The following is a 2,525-nucleotide window of genomic DNA, read 5'->3' as shown; positions in this document are numbered from 1 at the left end:
CTTTCAGCCGCTCATTTGATGGGCTGTTTCACACACCTACTTAAACCGCTAATTGGCAAGAAGAAGCAACACGTGTCCTTTCTGTTTTAGTTGACTACAACATATGTGAAGATCCTTAAAATTGGCGAGGGACTCCTGGGATACCTTCCTTGTAAGTTTTGTTTTAATAAAGCTTATTTTAATTGCTGGGGGCGGAATATTTAGATAATATATTTTTATATCCTCAATACTGATATACACTACAAGATTGACCATTTTTTGTAAAATTGATCCAGATTGAGTAGCAATTATAAATTGATTAACTGACTTTTTTATTTATCACTTAAAATGCACCTCTTGCCAATAACATAGGTATTCCAAATTACAATACAAAACTAGGGCTATTTTTCACTGCCTGTTAAGTATTTTCAAGAAAATATTAATTCGTATGTTTAGTATATCCTGGACAGAAGAAATTTCAAACAAAATTACGTAAAAAGCATCGGTTCAGGCATTTGACTCAACAATCTTTATTTGTTCTGTTTCCATAAATTTTCTATTTTCATACTAATGTAATATCATTTCCATTATTTACACCTTCTCCGGATAATTGTTTATATCACTTTTTTTTTATCATGGAGGAATTTTTATTTGACAAATTTGGTTTCATAATTTTAATATTGCCTTTATATACAAGAAGTACGAGAAGGTAGAGGACAGAAACTAAAAAAAAAGGATAATTAAATTAATTTAATCATATTTTATTTAAAATATAGAAATGCGTTAAAATATTTAGCGAATTAAATATATAGGTTTTCACATTAACAAATTTTAATTGTTTACTTACACTGGCATAGTAAACTAGCGAATATGTAGGTACAAATCCAGTGACAAATAATCTTAGTGGTTTCTGACATCTTTGAATAATTATATACATAGATTTGGATGCTCCTGAGGATTTTGATACCCACGGGACTGAGTATCGTAAATCTTCAGCCTGAAATAAGGAAATTTTTGATAAACGTAAGTTAATTTTTGTTTTTATTTATTAAGCGCGTTTTTTTTAACAAAAATTTATAAAATAATTATATTTATTTTATATTATTGTGTTCAAGATTTTTCTGAAAACGCCGCAGAAATTTGTATACAGAATTAAATAAAGATTTAAAAACTTATAGCCATACCAGGGTGTAAATTGCATCAGCACATAGAGTACCAAAAAACATTCTATAGTTGACAACTGCTATCATTAGAAGAAACTGATGAACCAAGACTGGGTCAATTGTCTCATGTTTCTAAAAGAACATAAATTAGTGTGCAGAATTCCTGAAAATAAAACCAAGAATCCAAGGATCAAATTCGGACAACCACCATTGCTCTATAGATTCTTGGTTTTATTTGTACGTATTTTGCACAATAACTTGATTATTAGACGTTAAATAGGATTTTAATATCATTTCAATTTCTTAGATTTTAATATAAATTAGTTTAAATGAAGATTTTAGAAGTGAATTCAACTTAAGTTACGTAAGACCAATTTTAAGGTATTCGAGTGGACGCTTTAAGCTAGGTTAATAGGTACACCATACAAAAAAGTGGTAGTAAGAAGCGTTGCAGATAATGGACGATGTGGGATGACAGTCAGCAGGGTAACTGCGACTGGAGTAAACTATTTTTACATTCTCATTCCTGAGAATGTAATGTAATCGTCCAAATTTTCAATCTCTGGTTTTTAACGGATCTTTACGTTTCGGCACTCACAGAATCCGAAAACCATAAGATTTCATCGGTGTATGTCTGTCTGCCTGTATGTCTGTATGTTTTCAACATTTTAGACAATTTTTTTTCAATTTTCAGAAAATGTTGTCAATGTCTCCGATACTTGACAAAAATACTTGCAAATCATCCAAATGACATTTTGAATTTTGATGAAAATTAAAAACGTTAGTGTAATGTAATCGTCCAAAGTTTTTATCTCTGGTTTTTAACGGATCTTTACGTTTCAGCGCGCACAGAATCCGAAAATCATAAAATTTGGTCGGGGTCTGTCTGTACGTCTGTCTGTAGGTCTGTATGTATGGTTACCTGAATGTTGTAACCACGCTAAATTTTGAAGAATTTGTCCAGTCGAATCCCCATTTGATACACTTCTAAAGGTTCCCAAAATAAAATCTAAGTTCGTTAATCAGATATTTCGAACGAAAATTAAAAATTTGAATGCATTTTTAAAATTTTGAAATTTTTGTTGTTGAAATTTTATAAATTTTTGTCAAAGTCTCTTATAGATGGGTAAAAGACGTGCAAATTATCCAAATAAAATTTTTAATTTTGATAAAAATTAGAAAAGTTATATACTTTTCAAAAATTTGAAAATCTTCAAAAAATAGAAAAAAATTATTTTTTTCAAGAAATTTTACTCTTATTAATTAATGAGGTATGCGTGTTTACATTTATATTGTATCGTAGATATGGAGATCTTTAATGATATTATGATTGGAGTAAAAAGATTACAAAAACTCATAAATTTGTATGGTGACTAGTTAACG

General features: G+C 29.3%; 1 protein-coding gene across 1 annotated transcript in view; it reads right to left on the bottom strand.

Annotated features, from left to right (window-relative positions):
- Nucleotides 1–625: 625 nt before the first annotated feature.
- Nucleotides 626–2,525, bottom strand: part of LOC117168171 — a 10,240-nt gene continuing 8,340 nt past the window's right edge. Inside the window, exons 3-5 of the mRNA XM_033353612.1 lie at nucleotides 1,164–1,274; nucleotides 827–976; nucleotides 626–702 (exon numbers count right to left, since the gene is read on the bottom strand). Of these exons, the coding sequence (XP_033209503.1) occupies nucleotides 646–702; nucleotides 827–976; nucleotides 1,164–1,274 (318 nt within the window). The 3' untranslated portion in view covers nucleotides 626–645. The remainder of the gene's footprint in view (nucleotides 703–826; nucleotides 977–1,163; nucleotides 1,275–2,525) is intronic.

The sequence above is a fragment of the Belonocnema kinseyi genome, chromosome 2 (assembly GCF_010883055.1).
Source record: "Belonocnema kinseyi isolate 2016_QV_RU_SX_M_011 chromosome 2, B_treatae_v1, whole genome shotgun sequence".
Classification (NCBI taxonomy): domain Eukaryota; kingdom Metazoa; phylum Arthropoda; class Insecta; order Hymenoptera; family Cynipidae; genus Belonocnema; species Belonocnema kinseyi.
The sequence above is the reverse complement of the archived record's forward strand: the minus strand, read 5'-3'. Positions and strand labels throughout refer to the sequence as shown.